General features: G+C 40.1%; 2 protein-coding genes across 3 annotated transcripts; one reads left to right on the top strand and one right to left on the bottom strand.

The window, feature by feature from the left end:
• Positions 1–7,955: 7,955 nt before the first annotated feature.
• On the bottom strand, positions 7,956–10,529 carry LOC129773276 (ATP-dependent RNA helicase SUV3 homolog, mitochondrial). Its single transcript, XM_055776874.1, has 2 exons — positions 9,552–10,529; positions 7,956–9,492 (listed from the first exon to the last, which is right to left on the bottom strand). Exons 1-2 carry the CDS (start codon positions 10,342–10,344, stop codon positions 8,066–8,068), a joined length of 2,220 nt encoding a protein of 739 aa, XP_055632849.1. The 5' UTR covers positions 10,345–10,529; the 3' UTR covers positions 7,956–8,065.
• Positions 10,530–12,182: 1,653 nt separating this feature from the next.
• Positions 12,183–13,447, top strand: LOC129780258 (charged multivesicular body protein 3). 2 transcript variants are annotated; one of them, XM_055788331.1, is made up of 2 exons: positions 12,183–12,393; positions 12,474–13,447. In XM_055788331.1, exons 1-2 carry the CDS (start codon positions 12,349–12,351, stop codon positions 13,089–13,091), a joined length of 663 nt encoding a protein of 220 aa, XP_055644306.1. In that variant the 5' UTR covers positions 12,183–12,348; the 3' UTR covers positions 13,092–13,447. The 2 variants fall into 2 exon arrangements, with proteins under 2 accessions (XP_055644306.1, XP_055644299.1); XM_055788324.1 differs by having other exon boundaries at positions 12,184–12,393; positions 12,468–13,447.
• Positions 13,448–20,759: the final 7,312 nt, after the last annotated feature.

A 20,759-nucleotide genomic window follows, 5' to 3' on the forward strand; every position in this document is an offset into this window, starting at 1 on the left:
CTTCCATTTTATATCGAAAAATTGATATTTCAAAAAAACCAACCAACCAACCAGATATTGCAAATTAAAGTTCTTTTCTGTAAATAAAAAAAAGAGTACTAATTTTTTTCTCAGTGTATATTTTTCCACGTTTTAACATCAATACTCTATAACTCTTTCTAGCACTATTTCGGTACGACTCATAGTTTTTAAAATATAAATTATCAAAGATTTCTCTTACTAAAATACGTCCTTTTCAAAAGTTACACTTGAATAAAAAAAATTCCAAATGCTGTGGAAAACTCATATTTCCTCCAAGCCAAACGGAATACTAACTTTCGTTCGAATCATTTTTAGTTCGATTTCATTTAGGATTGCTTCTGCCCGTACATAAAACCAATAACCTGTCTTTGGTTTTCACAAAATTGGAACACCCAACATTATCTAGGTCAGTTTCCGATTTCCCAAATCGGAAGGAAGGCAAAATGGTTTTTCAAAAAACAATTAACGCTCCTATACTCGCGCATTGGTCTGTCAGACCGAGAAATCAATAATTCGTTCATTTATCAAAAAATATCAACACTACGACTTTGCGGTTCTCTCTAGCTTCGTTATTCGTCGTTCGTCATCGTTTAGCGTATCGCATGTGTTGGTACAAAGGGCACGTGTGCCACTTTTTTAACACTTTCGGTCTGACACACCGACGCAAGTATAGGAGTAACTTTCTTGGACAAGTGCCTTTTTTCATATTCTAGAATATTGTTGAATGAAATGTATGAATTATTGTTAGTTGTGTGGAATATTTATTGAATATATTATCGGAATATTCTTTTTTGATTTCAGTCCCTTTTGTAACTGGATTGAACGGATCTATATATTAACTATTCGTCGTTAGATTCATACGTTCAAAAGCAAAATATAAATGTTTGAATTTCGTATAGTTATTCGCTAAATATAATGGTCATATATATACACACTTGTGAAACAATTGTAAACAGTAAACCATAAACTAATCGGTAGCTTATGGTAATTTTTAACAGTTACAGTTTCGGGGATATTTTTTTATAACGGACTAGCTGACCCGGCAGACTTCGTCCCGTCTAAAATTTGTTTTTTGTTATCAATATCTTCAAACATTCACGTTTTCTTACTAAGCGCAAATCATGAGTCCAATCGCAGAACTGTTCATTGATTGATCTTCTAATCGACCCGTTGAATTGACCTTTCACTAAAAATTCCTAGTACTTCAACCAAAACTCATCATTATAATATCAGATTATTTTCAGACACAATTCTGGTTCAAGATTTTTCAACCACTTTCAAATAACATGTAACGGAGAAAACATGGAATAAATTTTTGATTCAGAAAATATTATAGAATAAAGACAGACCCCTCCCCTCTTCTCCCCTTAGAGAGGGGGTAGAAGTGTCGAACCACCTTAGAAATGTTTTTACCCCATAAAACCTCCAAAATTTGGTTTCGTTTTCTTGATGAATTCTCGAGTAATGCAGAATTTTGTGTTTCATTTGTATGGCAGCTCCCCCTTAGAGAGGGAAGTGGAGTATCTAACCACCATGGAATCATTTATTGCACCCTCGAGTAATTCAGAAATTTGTGTTTCATTTGTATGGCAGACCAATCACCCCCACCCCCCTTAGAGAGGGGGTGGAGTGTATATTTTATTGTAACCAGAAACCGCCACATACCAAATTTCGTTTCATTTGCTTGATTAGTTCTCGAGTGATGCAGAAATTTGTGTTTCATTTGTATACTGGCCCCTTCCCACCCCCCTAAGAGAGGGGGGAGAACTATCTAACCACCATAGAATCGTTTATTGCACCCTTAAACCTTCAGATGCCAAATTTGGTTACTTTTGCTTGATTAATTCTCGAGTAATGTAGAAATTTGTGTTTCATTTGTATGGCAGACACACCCCCCCCCCTTAGAGAGGGGGGATGGGTCTGAAACTATCATGAAAACCATCCCCGGCCCTAAAAAACCCCTACATATAAATTTTCATGTCGATCGGTTCAGTAGTTTCCGAGTCCATAGGAATTAGACAGACAGGCAGACAGACAGAAATCCGTTTTTATATATGTAGATAATATCGACATGAAAACAAGGAAAAGAAAAGGACGTTCCTAGAAATCCTTTTATATCATCCCCATTTAAAAAAGGCAAAGGTAAACTAAGAATTACCAAAAAAACAGTGACAAAGAATATTAGAAATATGCAAACTCTATATTCCAGAACCTTTATCATCTGGTAATTATCTAGATGGTCGTTATACATTCTCCTCTTTGATAAAAAGACCCGAAAAACACGCAACAACTGCATGAAATGTAAAAAATATTTTTGTTTCGAGCATGCAGTTATGTTATGTTCTGATTCTTACTCCAATGAAACCACAATCGAGTAATACGTTTTTATGTTATTTTATAGCTCTTTATACGTCCATGAATTATATTCAGTTACTTACTTCTAATTCATAACAGTGAAAAATTCGAATTTCGTTATTTGTGTTGCAGCTGTATGGCACCCGCCATGTTTTGGTGCCAACATCTCAAACGTCAAAAGTATTTGTTTTCTTCAAAATCACGATCCGCGTTGACGGCATTGAGCTTCGTTTACTAGTTTAGGGGAGCGTCAAAGAATAGCTGATTTTCAGTCGGAGTGAACGTTTTCAAAATTAAAATTATGAATGAAAATTAGCTTTTCCATATCAAATTAGTATTCTATTTAAATTAAAAACTTTTTTGTTTGCAGGTGGGAAAAAAGTCTCATATGAAAATTGTTTATGAAGACAACTTTATATTATAATGAAAAAAATCAGCAACAATGTTGGAATTGTATGGCCATATGGTTGAATGAAAGTCAGAATTACGTGTTTCTAATAATTAAACAACATAATGTGAGAATTTTCATTCAAACTCAAAATTTGAAAACCGGCTCCGTGTCTTCTAATCTGATAGAGTTTACACTAACGAGTTTGGGACCCAAATTATGGCTCTAATTTGAAGTCGCCACCAGACGTCGACATCATCGCGAATTACCGATTTACCACCATCTGACATATTCTGATATCGATGATGAACTTTTACAGCAGAGGGATAGTGAGATAGGCGGTGACAGTAGGTAGAGTTGGATAGCGATAATCGTGTCATACAACTGTTGTGTTGGAGTATCAAAAATTACTCTATTTTGAGGAGGTTGAATTAGATGACTATTAAACCATAATAAAGACGAAGAAATTCATTCAATCATACCGTCTTCTTCAAATGAATGCCAATAAGGTCTGAAAAATACGCAATGGAAACATTACAAAGAAGTTCAATTTTCGGTCTGAGGCTAGGCGCAAATTGAGAAGCGTATAGCGCTCGTAAGCGAACGCGAGACTACCAACACGACCCATACGTGCCACAAACGTAGCGTGGTGGAGCGCATATTGAGTCGCAGTTTGGTGTAAATACCATGCCACTCGCATACAACGACTGATTAACACAGAGTTGCGCGATATATTTATTTACTAACACAATCACCCGACCAATACAGCCATACAGTGTCCTCCACCACGGCGCTATATGATTGTTCACCAACACAACTACCACAACCGGCATGACTAGCACGAGAAACTGTGGTTCAGCCACAGCGTCGCGCGAGTCGTGTCTCACGAGCGCTCCACCATCTCGCGTCATCTGCGCCGTTCTATCTGTTTTCATTAGCCACAAAAACAGGCGCTATATCGCGCCAAGTTACTCGCGCTATATGCGTCTCAATTTGCGCCTTGCCTGAGACACCGTGCGCGAGTATACGTGTTATGATTTTGCACGCGAGTACAGGAGGGTTAAAAACAGTGGGTGTTATGCGTCAGTGTGTCATTAAACGCTGTTTTATGCTTCCCTGTTTGCTTTTTGGCGCAAATATTCTTAGAACAGTTTTTTTTTCGGATTGCGAAATAGGATTTAACGTTTTGGAAGCACCTAAATCGAACTCACGAAAATTAATCAAATCACAGAGAATGTTACGTTCTGTGGAAAGATTATGAGAAGAGGATGTTCTCAGGAAAAATGGATGATGCTGACTTTTGAATGGGTTTCAAAAAGAGACATAAAAATGGCGTACAATCTTGAAAATTTTAGTCGACGTTATTCTGTTCTGCGGTCGCAGTAATATGTCAGTGTGAGGCAAAGACGCTGGCGGTGGTGTTTTTATGAGCACATTGAAGTTGATCAGTCATTATCATCCCCATAAGAAAAGGTTGAGTTATTTTTCGCCCGATGTTCAAAACGAGTTTATCAAGATTTATTTATTTTATTTATTTCAAGATAAAGGGTACCTCGCTTAAAAGTAGGATCTTGTAAAAAACAAAGCAAGCATAGTATTTCTCCTTCATGTTTGATTGTACACCTGATCAAGCAAATTCAGAACAAATGAGTCAGGTATTTCGTCAAAAATGAGTAGCTAAAAAATCACTAGCTAATGTTTCTTCAATTCTATACACAGGTAATCCGTTTTGTAAGAAATCGACAGAGTTAGGCAATTCAATTTTAATATCGTAAACGATCGAGAGAAGGACAGAAGGAAAAAATATCTCACGATAAAACGCGAGTCGAGTGTACGATCCTAAAATAAACAACCTATCGGGAGCTCTTTTTCCTTCACACATTAGATTTGAATTTAGGCTAGAATTAGGATAGAAGAAAATTGTATAAAAACCCAAGGTTCTCTGAATAAAGCAAGTAGTCTTTGGAATCGTGTCGTACGATTAAATCCGAAACTTCCAATTGAATCGACTGATGAGAGTTCTTCAGATTCAAGCTTTCCAACGTCCGCAGCAATAGTTGTATAATTTGCGCTCGGAGTTCGTGAAGATCTTGTACTCATTGATCCTCCCGCTTAGATGATATTTAATAGATTGATTCTGCTCCCGTTCGTTGCTCGTTCCGTACGGAATTAGTGCGAAGGCAGTCAGTTCAATTTGTTGAAAGGAATAACACTGGTTAGCTTCCGTTCGTGGCTCGTTCCGTTGGGAATTAGTGCGAAGGCAGTCAATTCAGTTTATTCCAGGGACAAGAAACCTGACTCAAACTGACTCAGGACTAATGACTAATGACTGACTGATATTCTGCAAAAGCTGAAAGAAAATGGATTGAATATAGCTGACTGTCTTGGGCAATCTTACTCAATCTTATAGTTCTGGTTAACAATCTAGCTCGTTTCGTTCCTAGTGCTGCCCATAGTTGAAATCTTGTCGGAGTATACGAAAGCAGCAATCTTCGATACAAGATGGTCGTCAAAACGGCAAGCGGAATCAGCGTTGAAAAACAGGGTACGCTGTCACGAATAATGTGCGCTACACATACAACGTCCCATCACCGTGAAGTCAACGTGAAGGAATGAAATTAGAAACATTATCCCATGGACATCGTATGGTAGCATTCACATACAACATCACTGTCAACTCACTGACTCTCAAGCTGGAGAGAATACAATATCGTTGCTTGCGTATAGCCATGGGGTGTTTGCATTCGACACATACGACGAGTCTCGAAGTTTTGGCAGGAGTACCCCGCTTACTCTTCGGTTCACAGAATTGTCCTACAGATTTCTCATCCGTTGCAAGATCATGAATCCATTGGTGATTGATAACTTCGAAAATCTACTCCAACTGACTCCTCAGTCAAGTTTTATGTCTTTATACCATGAGTACCTTACCCACGACGTGCACCCTTCACCAGGCATCTCCAACCAAGTTTGCTTCCCATACTTCTGCAATTCCTCTGTCATTTTTGATCTGTCCATGCGACAAAAAATCCATGGAATCCCAGATCACCTACGCTCCGATTCTATTCCGCCGATATTTTCAGCAGAATATGAGAAAGTTAGATCTGATAAAATGTTCTTTACTGACGGTTCATTCATAAACGGGTCCACTGGCTTCGGCATCTTCAATGAAAATTCCAGTGCCTCTTTCAAACTCAAAGATCCTTGTTCCGTGTATGTCGCTGAACTGGATGCGATATATTACGCATTAGGGATCATTGAAACCCCATTACGCATTAGGGATCATTGCCCATCGACCACTATTTTATTTTTTCAGACAGTCTCAGCTCAATAGAGGCAATCCGCTCAATGAAAGTTGATAAATGCTCATCTTATTTCCTAACAAGAATAAGAGTGTTTTGGTCGAAAAATTATTCAAGATTACCTTAGCATGGGTTCCCTCTCATTGCTCCATTCCGGGAAATGAGAAAGCGGACTCGCTAGCTAAAGTGGGCGCATCAGAAGGCACATTTTTTGAAAGGCAAATTGCTTATAATGAATTTTTCCACATTCTTCGTCAGCACACGCTCGTAAGTTGGCAGCGCATGTGGAGTGAAGATGAGTTCGGTCGTTGGTTACACACGATTATCCCTAAGGTCTCGACGAGTGCATGGTTCAAGGGATTGAATGTAGGTCGTGATTTCATTCGCGTGATATCTCGGCTTATGTCCAATCACTACAACCTAAACGCGCATCTCTATCGCATTGGGCTCGCAGCAAACAATCTTTGTGATTGTGGCGATGGCTACCACGACATCGAGCATGTTGTCTGGTCGTGTATCCGGTTCCATGCTGCTCGCTCTCAGCTCTCTAGAGCACTGAGAGCACAAGGCAGACAATCGGATATCCCCGTCCGGGATATCTTAGGTAGCCGTGATCCTGATCTTCTGCTTCATCTATACCTGTTCCTCAGAAACGCCGATGTTTCATATCCCTCCTATCCAAACGATAAACTTTTACTTAGTCGCGGCAATACATACACACACTCTTTACAGATACACGGGCCAAAGGTTGTGCAGTCCACTGATCATTCAACAAGAGCCAAAGGTTGTACCGCTTATGACAACTCTACACGAGCTGATGATTGCGCCGGCTAGTGACCATTCTATCCTGGATTCCTCGAGTCGAGAAAGACGCACCACGCTAGATATGGGGTACAGACTAGGGGGGCGTTGCTGATTAATGGTCAGCTGCATCCCAATAGCAGGTATCCCGTGTCGGGCACACGTACAGAGCATCGAAGACTGCAACATACCAATTATGAGAACACTTGTAATACTAACCTCGAGCCAACCGCGAGTAATCGGTTACATATTACTAACATAGTTGTAAGCAACCATTGTCGAAATATTGAACTCCCGGCCCCGTTAGGCTGACGCCATATGAGCCTTAATAAAAATATATATTTTGGATAAAAAAAAACTTTGACGTCGGCAAAATAAGTCCATGAGAATAGTTGACGGGACGGTGTCGGTGACGTCGTATGGGTAGCGCACTTAATCCGCACTGCGGATCACCCATAATCTGATAATGATGTTTAATCAAAGAGGCTTTAAACTTTTTAGTTCATTCGCCTCTAGCGGATATTCGGGGTTCTACTGTGTTAAAAAGACACCTTGTACAGTAATCGTTCGCTAACTAGTTCTGGTTTAACTGGTCTGCTTTTAAACTGGGCGAACGTTAACTGGTCCTTGGACCAACTAAAAAGCAGAATTTCGTGAACAATCGACGCCATATTCAAATGGAATATTTGCTGTGAGGGGCATTCGAATTTAATTTGAAATGTAATGAAAATTAACATTATTTTCGCATGACAAAAACAGATCGGAAATTGCAGAAAACATAATTTCCTCAAATTATATTTCATACCTGTTGTCGCACTCAATGCGAAACATCGATTGGAATCCCATTGCTTATCCAATTTCATGGCCAACGCGAATCAAACAATTAATTGAAGTTCCCCTCGATTTCATTTGACGTTTAACATGCCGGACCAGTTAAAACGCGAATGTCGGTAACTGGTCTTCCCTTTTCGCCCAGTTAGTGAATGTTTACTGTACATGGCACAATTAAAAACAGAATATTACGATATTTTTTCACAGATATACGATAATCGAAAATCAATAAACTGAAGCATGATTAAATGTGTAACGTGTTTCTTTATTTATGTTTTAATTATTTATTTTTTAATAAGTTTTCCTAATACAGCTTTTCTTGTACATCTCTCTGATTCAACTCTTAACGACGTAGCTCGGCATTTTGTTACTTTGGTTTTCTTGGTTTCCTCCGATTCTTCTTCCCCGTAGCATCGTCAACGTCGCTGGACTGTTGGTCCCACTCAGCCTTTAGTTCCTGCAGCATCGCCGGTGTTAGCAAGCCCTGAGCAAGTAGCCGTTCCGTCAATTTCCCCCGGGGCACATTCTCCCGGTAGTACTTAGTCTTTTTCTGTCTCATTACGAACGAGTCCTCGTCCGGAGTGTTCGAGGAAACCGCCGTTTCCGAGTTTTTCAGAAGTTTTGTAATCTGGAACACACCCTGCTGAATGATGTCGTCCAGTTCTTTCTGAATATCTCGTACCAGCCTTTCATCGGGGAACATATCCGGGAAGCGATAGCTAAGCCAAAGATACAAATCCAGCACATCGAAGACAGCTTCCAGGTGAACCAAGTCGATGATCGTTCGCGGTAACTGGAACGGCCATCCACACTGATTGCACAACCAATCGAATGTCACCGGTTGGTTTTTGCTGTAACGTCTCGCATACTTAAGGAACATTGAACACACAAATGGCATTTGACGATTAATGGGAGCGCAGCAGAATACGTAGCGAGCCCTGAGAGGGAGTGGCACATGCTGAATTGTTTCCGCTAGGAATTTGAAATCCTCTGTGTTGCACATGAAGTACAATGAATCGTCCACGGTACTAAGCGAAACAAATATATCCATGAGATTACTCAGAGTAGCGTTGGGGAGATGGTACGCATAGAGCTCAATCATATCCGCTGTTGGGTGAAGGCCCGCCTGTGTTAATGGTTCCGGTGTTTGCGATAGAATGTTTTTCAGTGTGGGAAGATCTTCCGATTTAAATGTTGTTACATATCCTTCGTCCCACTTCATCCCATAGCGACCGGCTCTACCAGCAATCTGCAACGCCTGTGAAACGGATATTACATCCATTTCTTTCTCACCCTTCTGATTGACAGTTGGTTTTATTATAGAATAGAAGATAACTCTTCGTATGCTTAAATTCAATCCCATGCCGATTGCATCCGTGGCGACGAGAACCTTACAACTGTTGTCCGGATCGTTGAATTTTGCTGCCTGAGCCAGTTTGGTTCCAGGCGGTAATCCACCGTAAATGACCGCCACCTCTTTTCCTCTCGCTTCGATTTCCCTGGAAACCGTGTAGATATCATTCTTGCTGAAACATACAATACAATCGCCAGGCATGACATTATCCAGCGTTTGCAACGCATAGCTCTCAATGTGTAATGGGGTTAATCGCTTATAGTTCCGAACCTCCAGTGTCTCGTATGTGGTATTGCAAACCTTCTGGAGCAGGTCCAGTGTTCCTGGTTCACCACACACATGAATTTCTTCCGCCATGAGACCCAGTAAAGCCCGCGTCCAGGCCCATCCACGACCGACATCTCTCAGCAGCTGAATTTCGTCAATTACGGCGACTTCATCTAAAAACGAACAGTCAATCATTGGTACTCTATTATTCATAACATAGGATTATACTAACAAGGCGTATTGATCGAAGTCATCTCCACGGTGCAGGCAACATGCTTCGAAGGATTCCCATTCGGGTCGGCAAATTTCCTCTCCTCACCGGTCACCAGATCGCAGGGAGTTCCTCTTTGGTTGCATTTGTTATAAACTTCGCTGGCCAGCAGCTTTAGAGGACCACAGTAAACGCCAGATTTTGCCGCCAGAAAACGTTCCATAGCGTGATACGTCTTCCCCGAGTTGGTTGGCCCAGAATGAAAAATTATCTTCCTGTTGATTCCCCTCGCATTCGGATACCAATTCGCAGGTTGTCTCAAATCGGAGATTTTCTTCAAATCGTCCATACATTCTAAATGTGGAAAAATTTGCTTCACGTGCCGCAGAAAGTACGGAAATATATCATCCACGTGTCCGGCACCCTGAAGTATATCGCTGAGGACAACGTGCAAGTCAGCCGGTAACGAGTCGGTTTCCAAACAGTATCGTCGAAAACTGCTGAACGCTTGCTGTTGTAGGTTTGAATCAATCCCATTTTCCATGCAGAGGAATTTGATCTCCTTCCGGTTGTTGAACTGCAGGATTATTTTAAGCATTTCCGCTTTGTCCAGTACGCCACCAGTCAATTCCGCTCCCACGTTGATATCATCGGGATTTGGACGAATCGGAACTGGCGAAAACAGTCTAGAATTATCATCTTTCTTCCCCCGCACCGACACATAGCATGGAATATTCAGTTTGTTCTGAACTATTTGCCGTTTGGTAAACCACACAAAACACCGGTTCGAGACTCGTTGACTGAATCGAAACATTGTAATTGTTCATTAAAGCGCATCACTCGCAGCAAGTTCAAATGGAATTAGATTTGCTTTCTTATCGAGTTTAAAGATATACGTCATATAATAAATTTCAACTATCGTGAAACATGATTTATCGAAATTTAATCATTCAAAATATTGCGTGATATTGTTTTTTGTTTTGATTCAGGCTAGCGTGCAAAATGACATTCTGCAGACTTACACGCTAAATCTAAAATATTCTAAAAGGGTCCACACTTATCTGAAGCAAGACAGATCTATGGTACTAGGTAAGGCCGTTTCGTCACTAAGTTGATAGGGGATCAGTATATGAAAACAGTACGGAAGAAAGCAGAAATGGAATTATTTGCTTGATGCGTGAAAAGTAGACTTGCAAGATAGCTGCAGAGTGGTTTTAGCATATTGGCTCATCTTAGGATATACTTCTAGCTGCTTTGATCTGGAGGTGGCCGTACACTGTTTGATCGGAGTTCAAATATTTGACACTTTTTGACAAAAAAAAATTGTCAAAACTTAGTACAAATTTCATGTTTGACATGTAATATATTAATGAAATTGTGTTCTCTCAAATAGAAATTCTTATTCTTATAAATGAAAATATCGCACACTTATGTACACATATACACCTACTTTTTATTTATAACAGGTGAACGTTTGTCATGATTCTTCACACGTGTTATTGTGAGAAATTTGAAGGTGGCTGCATTGATGAATTTCTTTTCCGCCTTGGCTATCTTGGCGTTGCCCTGGACGTTGTCCAATCGGGCGCCGAGCAACAGAACATTTCGCAGAAAGCCGTTCTCCGTCAGATGCACGTTCATTTCGAAGCCCAGCGCGTTCCAGAGACAGATTAACTGATGGCGGAGAGACCACGTGTCCAGCAGCAGAGCTTCCTTGCCGAACTAGATACGAATCTTCGGCGAGATGTCTTCCTCCAGATAGCGGTTGACGCGCACGCTGCACCTTGCGGTCACGTTTGATGCGTTTGCTTACTTACTTAAACTTACCTTCCTGCCATTATTCCAATTGTTTACAAATGTTTACTTTCGGGCATGAATTCCAGGTGCACAGATTGATCCATGTTGCTCATTTTTTTGAATGTGTCTCAAACCTAAAATTGATCTATTAATCTCGATGGGATTGATGAAATAAAAGGAATGACATTCACAGCTGAAAAACTCGATGGAAAATACATATTACACCGATTTTCAATGATTTGAAAATGAATGAACAAAAATCTCAACAAAAAAAGATCTGGCATTTCTTTTGGCAGTTTTATTTGCCACTCTTCAACTGCTCTTCAACTTTTTGCGTTCAATCCTCGTTGAGGGTATTGAGCTTCGTATTACAGAATGGGGGAGTAGGTATGACAATATGGGTTTGCAGAAGAAAATGAACACTTTTTTAAAATAACAATTATGAATGAAAATTATTTTTCCCAAATCAAATTAGTACTCTATGTAAATGAAAATCACTTTTGTATACAAGTTGTGAAAACATATCATACAGAAATTGTGTCTAAAGATAATTTTATTTTATGATGGTAAGTTTTGGTGAAAATATCTGTGAAAATATAATAGTTGAAATTAGGGTCAGATGACCCTAAGAATAAGAATAACGCCAAGAAAAAGATTTCATACAAATTTTAGCGATTTAAAACTGCCTTAGGGCTGACAAATCTGATAGAGAATAGTTGGCCTCATGCAAACTAATGTCTTATCCAGATGTCGACACCATTCCGCCGTCAACGCGAATATTAAATTTTGCTTCCATTTGCGGATTATTTTTTTCTCGTGCTGTTGGAATATTTTGGCCGATAAGGCATGCATCTATATTGACAGCTGTTTACATCGTCTTGCAAAGGAATTCTATTTGTGTACAATTGCGAATGATTCATTTGGAAGAAATAGAAAGTAGTGTTTCTAATTAAAATCGTTTGGTTCGATACTGTGATTTAATAGCTAAACTTTCGTATTGCATCTGTGAGAGCAAACTGACATGGGCCTATTTGGAAAATCGCAAGAAAGGAATCCAAAAGATATGGTAGGTTCAACGGCTCATCGATCGATTTGCTAGTTAACCTTGAGGTGCTTACTCAATTGACAAATTATCGCCAGGTTCAGGAGTGGTCTTCAAAGTTGAGAAAAGAATCCTATGCTTTGGACAGACAAATCCGTTCGATCCAGCGAGAGGAGGAAAAGCTTAAGCGATCTCTGCGGGAAGCTGCAAAGAAAAATGACAAAGAAGTTTGCACAATTCTTGCGAAGGAAATGATTCGCTCGAGGAAAGCTGTGAATAAGATTTACACCAGCAAAGCTCACATAAACTCTGTCCAGCTGCAGATGAAGAACCAGATGGCAACGATACGAGTGGCCGGTTCACTCGCCAAATCCACTGAAGTGATGCAGGCAATGCAGGCGCTTGTTAAGCTGCCCGAGGTGGCCGCATCCATGCGGGAAATGTCCAAAGAGATGATGAAGGCGGGTATCATTGAAGAAATGATCGATGAAACGATGGAGTCGCTGGAAGACGTCGAAGAGATGGAGGAGGAAGCACAGAAGGAAATCGATAAAGTGCTGTGGGAAATCACTGCTGGAAAACTTGGGGAAGCTCCAGCGGCACCTATGGCTACCCCTGCGACGGAGGGCGAAGGGGAAGCTTCTGGTGTCGACGCGGAAGCAGAAGATGACGAAGAAGATATGAAAGATATGCAGAGTCGACTGCAGGCTCTACGTTCCTAATCCAGTGGGAACAGCGGATGGAGACTTAGATTGTATGCGCGACTAATGTCTACGCTATGGAGCCGGCCACTGTTTTTTTCGCTCGCTCCCCACGTCTTGTTTGTAAATATGCTCATGTTTGGCTGTAAAGGCGACGCAATCGTTGTTGAGAAAGATAATGCCAATCGGATCGTTCTTTGTGTGATGTTTTGACAAGGGAAGGGTACATGGCAGTTAGGTTTTGTAGTGTAGACAGCTGTGTTTACCAAACATGTATTGAACACTAAGAATATTTAAAAATAATATAAATAATTGGAAAATCATCTTTTTTATTGTTCTTAAATGCTAAAAGAAATAAATAGTTTAGTCACAATAAATTGACAAATTAGTTTTAATTCAATACCTTGCCGCTAACGGGGCCTGTGGAGTACCAGGTGTGGTGGACCGATTTGGGCGGATACGGAAACCGAATAAAAATGTCAACCTTAGCTTTTCGAATTCTATTGGACCCTATTATAGAAATCGAATCGAGGATTCGATACAATCACTATCACTATCACACCGAGTAAAATCTGGAATTATAGAAATCGAGGAAAACTGCTCGATTCGTTAGCAAGCTCGAATGTCAGCGGTTGTGATGAAATATTTTGAAACAAGCTTGAAATGTTTCACGAAGCACTATAGAAAGGATGCCAAACCTTTTTTTGAGGCATCTGCTATAAAAATGTATTTCCAAAAGTGTTAATATGGTTATGTTTTGGAGAAAACTGATATTCCCTCAACGAATGAAGCTTAATAGGCGTAATGAATGCATGGATGTGTAATAAAAACGATATCATGGAACAATTTGCTTTACAAAAATATAATTATTAGAAAATGAATCTTTTCATTTATTTTCACAACTGCAATCTATGGAATTCCGTAAGGAGTCACACATAAATTCCACTTTTTTAAGGAAAACATTTTTTTTTATGTAATTCTCTTTTAGCGTAGATTTCTTGTTGTTGCGGCGTCAATAGTTTTATTGTATTGGGCCACCACCTTTGGCCCTGAATTCTCACTTGTTGTGTGCTAGTGTTTATTTACTTTTACCCCCATGTCAATCCAAATCTATAATTTAAAAAAATCATTATTGTTTTGCAAGACATTTCAGCTTTAGCTTTAGTTTGGTATAGTATAGCAATAAAAAAGAAAATTGCTGACAAAAGTAACACGTAGTAACATACGCTAGCAGGAATAAGACATTTTTAGGTAGGAAATTCGTTTGATAGTAATTCAAATAATATGATAAAATTTACTTATGAAGTTGTATGTATCGTAGAAGAAACACTTACTTTCTGGCATTCTGAACCAAGACGCATTGATGGTCTCAGGGCATTAAGCTCCTCACTGAATTCCTCCCACGTTTCCTTAACCGGGATTTTATTTGAACTTCCTCCGCAAATACCTCGAGCAATGTTTACATTCGCTTCCATTGGTTCAACGAGTCGTTCAAACAGGTGGTGATTTGTCTATCCACTCGTTTTCAGCCACTGAAATATGTGCTAGAAGTAAGTTCTGCATTGTAAATTATAACATAATTATATGAATAATGTTGGATTGAACACTTACCTTGTGGCAGCACCGTAAAACAAATACTGATCAAAACAAACGAACATGTGTTGAAAATTGCATATATTCAAGCGTTTCTGAAATGTTTCCTAAAGGAAAATATCAGGGACGCAAACCAAAACAAAATAATTCTCTGAAGATATGCAACAAGTGAACCAAACAACTCGAAAAGTTCTGACACTTGCATCGATAGCTATCACATATATATATATATATATATATATATATATATATATATATATATATATATATATATATATATATATATATATATATATATATATATATATATATATATATATATATATATATATATATATATATATATATATATATAATATATATATATATATATATATATATATATATATATATAATATATATAATATATATATATATATATATATATATATATATATATACGTTATGGCGAATCACGATGCAACCCACCTTAGCAACAGATTAGAGCTGAACGAGCTCGAAGCAAATCGATGACGGTAGCAGAACGGATGTGCCACGCGCATAATCAAACCACATCAACACGCGATATGGATAGCATGGACGACGCGACGCCGGAATGTGCTGACCCATGAAATAGATTTAGAAATATTTTTTTGTTACGCTTGACCCACGACAACCGTAACTTATATATATATATATATATATATATATATATATATATATATATATATATATATATATATATATATTTAGATAAACAACGCGACGCGTGACTATACGTTCGGGATATGTTTTCTCTTATGGCTTTTTCCCTGACAGTTCTCTCTCTGTTGGTGTGAGTGGCAACCTGGGTGTGCCAATCTCCACAGGCTCCCCCAAGTTACACCAAGAACCTAACTCGGTGGCCCGTTGGGGTAACTATAGCTTTGCTAGTTCCGGAACTATCGGAAGGCATGTCGATTGTAGCGTATGCTACGTTACGGAGAAGAACGTCTACGTTCCGTCAACGTCTCCACCAATTCACACATGCAGTCAATGCTTCCACCAGCACCGTCACGTCAAACGCCAAACGAATGATTTATTTAATTTTATTCATGGTGTCGCCACCTACAACAATTTTAAATTGCAATGCCCTATTTCAAATCAGCATGTCTAGAATCAGTTCTAAATTTTGAAAAATTTAATGAGAATCATTGAATTCAATTATTTAAATGCTTAAACCCCGTAGTCCGACCCTTATGCAACAATAATAATAAATAGAATAATTCTTTCAACTAGTCGCGAATGATTTTCATTCCGAAATTTGGAGCTAAGAGATATGTTGGCATAAAAAGTACAGTAAGTTACTTATAAAGCGATATGCTGAGGCACCACTCAGTGTCGCATTGGAGTCGGTTTTGACCTGTAATTGGACATTTGCGACTGGTGGCGACTTTCAATGTGGGGCCATAATTTGGGACCCGAACTCAATGTTTACAAAAATGTACAACTAGAGGTAAAAATGTCTCATTACACGTGTTGCATCATAGATCTGTTCAATTAGCTTAATGTCGATGTAGATGTAAATTACTGTACAACCAAATCAAACCAAAAGCCGAGACACAAAGCCCAGACAAAAACCAAACGAACCGTCCGTCTCCGTCAATTCTCGCGTAACTTTTGAAAAGGTCCTATGTAACATTCACATCAACTCGAGAAAAACGAAGTTGAAGGCCGGGACATTGTTCCGCGAATTGTTTCAAAAGGAATCGATCTTTATCACTACTTTTACCACTAGCAGTCAATAATAACACTGAAAAAACAATCTTAACTGTTGTTATGTGATTTTAGTTTTAATTTGAAGCCTCCGAGCGAAAAATGTTACATTGGACGTTTTGATTGACCGCTTGGTACATAGGACAAATTACGTTGCACGATGAAAACTGAAAAATAACTACTGAACAACGATCCAAATACTTGCACTTCGTGCTAAAAGCAGATCATTATTGTTATAATTCGTTGACGCACTGAAACGATATCAACACTCTAACTCATAACTAAGGGTGCTCATACACTGTTTGACCGAAGCCAAATATTTGACTCTTTTTGACAGATAAAATTTGGTCAACGTGTACTGATCAAATATATTCTACACAAAACACGACAAGCAAATATTCAATTATTGGATGCCTAAAATATTTTTTCAGTCTGTTCTTCGAACCTGTCGGTACATGGTTAGGTTACCTTGGATATTTCAGTTGATTTTTTTCCATGTTCGGTGTTTGATATTGTTTACTACTGTTTAAAATTGAAGAGTGGCAAACAAAATAGTGTTTGTACAAATATCAAATCAAACCTTATCTGTCAAAAAATATCAAATATTTGACCTCCGGGCAAACAGTGTACTCTAAATCTCCAAATTGTGACTTAGTGTTGTTTTGATTGCTTTGTTACTTCGGACGTATCGAGCGTCAGAGGAAAGCGGCGTCCGAAGTAACAGTCGAATGCTTACAATTCGAATCTGTACATTGGACATTTTTTGTACCGGTGATAGAAGGGTGAAAAGGATAGATACTTGAGCGGTTGTTTTCGCAATGCATTCAATGATTGAGAACTAATAGTGTGCATCCATTAACTCGATTTGTTTACATTTGTTACTTAGGACCTTTTCAAAAGTAATGCGAGAATTATTCTTTTCTACAAACCCTGCCGGTCGTTTTCGTTGAACGTATGCTGACGGGTCGTTACGTTGCTGGTGTATGTGAATGTTTTCATGAGAATTGCATGGTAGAATCATTGACGTATTGTGACGTGACGTGTATGTTGTATGTGAATCGCACTTAATACGACGAAGATCAAACGTAAATTCTGCACGAGTTACGTTCAAAGTGGGTACTTCAAAAAATTCTCCTGGTACCCGTAAAGTTTGCCCGTACACAAGTTCAGCTGGAGAGCAGTTTAAGTCCTCTTTGAATGTGGTTCTCAAACCCAGCAGGATTAAAGGAAGACGAAAGAACCATTTCTTTGCGTCTACACACATGATTGCTTCCTTCAGTTTACGGTGGAAGCGTTCGACCATCCTATTGCTTATGGGTGGTACGCGGTTGTTCGAGTATGATTTGTTCCAAGTATAGACGTTAATTCGCTGAATAATTCCGACTCGAATTGGCGGCCTTGATCCGTTGTGATGAATTCAGGGCAGCCAAATCGGGAGATCCACTAAGAGTAGAGTGCCATTGATACGTTATATGCTGTCATGTCCACCAGTGGAATTGCTTCGGGCCATCTGGTAAATCGATCTACAATGGTGAGAAGGTAAACGTGACCCTTAGATAGTGGTAGTGGGCCCACTAAATCAATGTGGATATGATTGAAACGACACTTAGGCAAACCGAACGAAGCAAGAGGCGCAGTTGAACTTTTGATTTCTGGCATGCTACACAATTTCTCACGAACTCGGCGACATCTCTGTTGATTCTTGGCCATACGAATCTACTTGATAAAAACATACGAGTTGCTCGTATGCCAGAATGGGCGATGTCATGGAAGTGCTTCATAATTAGGTGACGATGTGGCTCTGGGACATATGGACGTGCGAAGCCATTTACCGAGACATCGCAGTATAGGGGTTTCGAACACGACTGGAAGGTAACTTGTTTCAGATTTAACGAAGAACTAGTCGATGTGAGTAACCTCTGTAGTTCTGCATCGATATCTTGGTCCAGCGCAATGGTTCGATAATCAATCGGCGAAGGAGAACTGATGGTATCAACTCTAGACAGCGTATCGGCAACCACGTTATTCCTTCCACTAATATGTTGGATATCGGTGGTAAACTGGGGAATATACTGCAACGCTCTCTCTTCGTGGGGTAAACGACAAGCGGAATTCGAAGTCATGGCATTCGTTAAAGGATTATGATCGGTGAATATCGTAAATCGGCGCCCCTCCAACAGATGTCTAAAGTATCTTACGGCCATCTTCATGGCTATCAACTCCCGTCAGAAAGTAGAATAATTGCGTTGACTCGATGAAAATTTTTCCGAATAGAAACCTAGCGGCTGCCAAGCCACATCGACCATTTGCTGCAGAACTGCTCCGGCTGCGGTGTTTGAAGCATCCACGAGTAGGCCCAATGGTTTTTCTGGATTTGGATAGTAGAGTCGTGTTGCTTCTGCTAGTGTTTTTTTACAGCTTTCGAACGCTTTTAATGCTGGTTCGGTCCAGTGAAATTTTCTGGAATCATTCTTCTTGTTACCTGTGATGAGACATCTTAGCGCTGCTTACATATCGGTTGCTTGACGGACGAACCGTTTGTATCCATTTACAAGTGCAAGAAATCGTCGAAGGTCCTTAATCGTCGTTGGTCGAGTAAAACCTAATACAGCTGCCACCCTGCTGGGTAACGGTTTGACACCATCTTTCCCAACGAGATAGCCGATGAACTCGACTTCTGATTTCGAAAATTTTCATTTAGGTAGGTTTATTACCATGCCGTTTGAGTGAAGCCGATCGAACACTATTCGCATGTGTTGATGATGCTCTTCTATAGAAGATGATGCTATGCATATATCATCAATAAAGACGACAACAAAATCTAGATCGCCGAATAGTTTATGCATAAATCTTTGGAATGTTTGACCTGCATTACACAGGCCAAACTGCATTCTAGAAAATTCAAACAGTCCAAATGGTGTTATAACGGCCGTTTTTGGTATATCTTCTTCCTCTACGGGTATCTGGTGGTAAGCTCGTTCAAGGTCAATAGTACTGAATATTGACTTACCGGGGAATGAGTTTAGTAGATCGTGGACGTGTGGAACAGGATAGCGATCTGGGACCGACACGTGATGCAATCTGCGATAATCGCCGCCGAAGCGCAGTTGTCCAGATTTCTTGGGGACGCAATGCAACGGGCTAGCCCATGAGCTACTGGAGCGACGACAAATGCCCAGATCCATCATCGTTTGAAATTCCTGTTTAGCGAGTAACAGCTTATCTGGCGACCTCCTACGTGCTTTACAAACGGTCGGGGAGCCTTTAGACACAATATGGTGCGTAACATCATGGCGAACTTCTGTGCGTAACATCGATGGACGTGTTATGATTTGAAATTCTTCAAGCAAGGGCCAAAATGGATGATCATAGTTGATTGTTGTAACATCGTGAAGGAACGTTTTTACCCCCCCGTCTGTGGACTTTAACTTTGTTGTTCCATCGATGATGGTACGGAGCTTGAGATCTACCATTAGACTGAAATGGGACATGAAATCTGCCCCAATTATGGCGGTACTAACGTCTGCAACGAGAAAGTTCCACGAAAATCTTCTGCGGAGTCCAAGATCCACATACAGGAAACGTGTGTCGAAAGTTGGGATGTTCGTACTATTTGCAGCGTGCAGTAGGAACGGGATCAGTGGTTTAGTCTTATCTCTTCTGGTGGCAGGTAGGATCGAAACATCCGATTCGGTATCGATCAAGAAGCGAATGTTATTAGTCCTATCGAAAACGGTTAAACGACGACTTCCCTTGCTAGCGCCCACCTCCGCCGTGACAGATGAGCGGTTGCTTATTTTTTTGGCTTATCATAAAAAGCACACGGCTCGCGGCACTGGTGAGCATTTATACCGTACTTCTTGTGGTACCAGCAGATTGAATCGTCGAAATTCTGTTTCACCCGTGACGACGATTTGCTTCGAATGTTTCGGTTTTTACCTAGTCCTTTGAGCTTTCGAATTTCTGATGTGAGGTAAGCGATTTGCTCACCGAGTCCCTCCTGTGTCGGAGATGGTGCTTGCAATGTAGTTACTGCTACGTGTGAGCCGGAAGAATCTACCATCTTATCTGCCATTTCGGCCAATTTGGCAAGCGTGCCATCGTGAATCGTCAATACGGTCCTTATGTTTGCAGGAAGATGCTGCAGGAACAACATTCCATGAGCCCATCGTCTACATTTAGCCCAGCGGCCAGATCCTGCATCCGGGCTAGAAGGTGCGTCGGCTTCATATCGTCTAGATCGCAGGAGTTCAATAATTTTTCCATTTTTGCTTATGCCGACCGGCCTGATTCTACGCGGCGTGTGAGGTGAGATGACAATTGTCACATCACCATCACGCAACTCTCCTCACTCTATTCCTA

The sequence above is a fragment of the Toxorhynchites rutilus genome, chromosome 1, assembly GCF_029784135.1.
Source record: "Toxorhynchites rutilus septentrionalis strain SRP chromosome 1, ASM2978413v1, whole genome shotgun sequence".
In the NCBI taxonomy this organism is placed as follows: Eukaryota; Metazoa; Arthropoda; class Insecta; order Diptera; family Culicidae; genus Toxorhynchites; species Toxorhynchites rutilus.

Coding starts and splice junctions, on each gene's coding strand:
- LOC129773276 (XM_055776874.1), bottom strand. CDS start 10,344: ATGTTTCGATTCAGTCAACGAGTCTCGAACCGGTGTTTTGTGTGGTTT. Junction 9,493..9,551: donor GACTTCGATCAATACGCCTT/GTTAGTATAATC, acceptor GTTCGTTTTTAG/ATGAAGTCGCCGTAATTGAC.
- LOC129780258 (XM_055788324.1), top strand. CDS start 12,349: ATGGGCCTATTTGGAAAATCGCAAGAAAGGAATCCAAAAGATATG. Junction 12,394..12,467: donor AAAGGAATCCAAAAGATATG/GTAGGTTCAACG, acceptor AATTATCGCCAG/GTTCAGGAGTGGTCTTCAAA.